At 51.7% G+C, this 1,092-nt stretch overlaps 1 protein-coding gene across 1 annotated transcript; it reads right to left on the bottom strand.

Annotated features, from left to right (window-relative positions):
* Positions 1 to 27: 27 nt before the first annotated feature.
* On the bottom strand, positions 28 to 1,086 carry LOC126496281 (RT1 class I histocompatibility antigen, AA alpha chain-like). Its single transcript, XM_050133811.1, has 4 exons — positions 1,021 to 1,086; positions 776 to 892; positions 562 to 594; positions 28 to 422 (listed from the first exon to the last, which is right to left on the bottom strand). Exons 2-4 carry the CDS (start codon positions 864 to 866, stop codon positions 292 to 294), a joined length of 255 nt encoding a protein of 84 aa, XP_049989768.1. The 5' UTR covers positions 867 to 892; positions 1,021 to 1,086; the 3' UTR covers positions 28 to 291.
* Between the last annotated feature and the right edge of the window lie 6 nt (positions 1,087 to 1,092).

Below are 1,092 nucleotides of genomic sequence, written 5' to 3' on the forward strand. Positions count from 1 at the left end.
ATTTTATTTATTTATTATGTACATAGTGTTTCCTTGCATGTTTGCCCACAGGCCAGAAGAGGGCATCAGATCTCAGTACAGATGGTTGTGAGCCACCATGTGGTTGCTGGGAATTGAACTCAGGACCTCTGGATGAACAGTCAGTGCTCTTAACCTCTGAGCCATCTCTCCAGCCCCATTTGTTGTTTCTTGAGTCAGATCATGTCCCCCATGAGGCAGCAGTCTAGAGCTAAGGACTAAGAGTCATGAAGAGTGAATATAATGTCTTCTCAAAGGCCTGCTGTGACTCATTCAAATGTCTGAATCCTGAGAATCCCTGGGACCCAGTCCTCTCCTCCTTGCCTCACCCCAGCCTCGGGCTCCCAGGGTGTCACCTTTTAAAGCCTCCAGAGACAAGACAGAGCTCTGGGCACTGTTGCTGCCTGCAGAAGAAGAAAGGACAAGGCACATTCAGAAGACTGAGAGGATGTGGCAGGAGGAGGAATTTGGAGCTGGCTGGGCTCCCCACTAGTTCAACTCCATACCAAGGGTTTCAGGGACAATCCTGCTCCCCAAACTTACCTAAAACATGAGCATAGACCCCTCCTTTTCCACCTGTGAGAAGAAAACCTGTGAGACACCAGGGAAGTCCCCAACTCTAGGAAGTTTCCAGAACTGACAGCAGACCCAGGGTAGAGACAGCAGCAACAAGGGGTGTGGATGTGTTTCCCATTAATGAGGCAGAGCACACTTCTAAAAGTGGCTGAGAGAGAACTCAGACCGTGCCCTTTCCTACCTTTGCTTCTCATCCTCTTCTTCACAACAGCCACCACAGCTACAATGATGATCACAGCTCCAAGGAGAACCACAACAGCAATGACTGCCATGATGGGGACCGTGGACTCAGGAGGCTCTGGGAAGGGAGGGACAGGAAGGGAAGGTGAGGGTCATGACCCCAGCTTTCAGCCTTGACCCTGCTGAGTGTCTGCAGAAGGCTTCAGCTTTCCCTGACCCCAGCCTCTGCACCCACTCCCTCCTTACCCCATCTCAGGGTGAGGGGCTCAGGCAGCCCCTCATGGTACACATGGCATGTGTATTTGTGCTCCTCCCCAG

The sequence above is a fragment of the Alexandromys fortis genome, unplaced genomic scaffold (genome assembly GCF_014885135.2).
Source record: "Alexandromys fortis isolate MF-2015 unplaced genomic scaffold, M_Fortis_MF-2015_v1.1 scaffold_2288, whole genome shotgun sequence".
Taxonomy (NCBI): Eukaryota; Metazoa; Chordata; class Mammalia; order Rodentia; family Cricetidae; genus Alexandromys; species Alexandromys fortis.

Coding starts and splice junctions, on each gene's coding strand:
- LOC126496281 (XM_050133811.1), bottom strand. CDS start 866: ATGGCAGTCATTGCTGTTGTGGTTCTCCTTGGAGCTGTGATCATCATT. Junction 595..775: donor GAAGAGGATGAGAAGCAAAG/GTAGGAAAGGGC, acceptor TTCTTCTCACAG/GTGGAAAAGGAGGGGTCTAT. Junction 423..561: donor GGTCTATGCTCATGTTTTAG/GTAAGTTTGGGG, acceptor CTTCTTCTGCAG/GCAGCAACAGTGCCCAGAGC.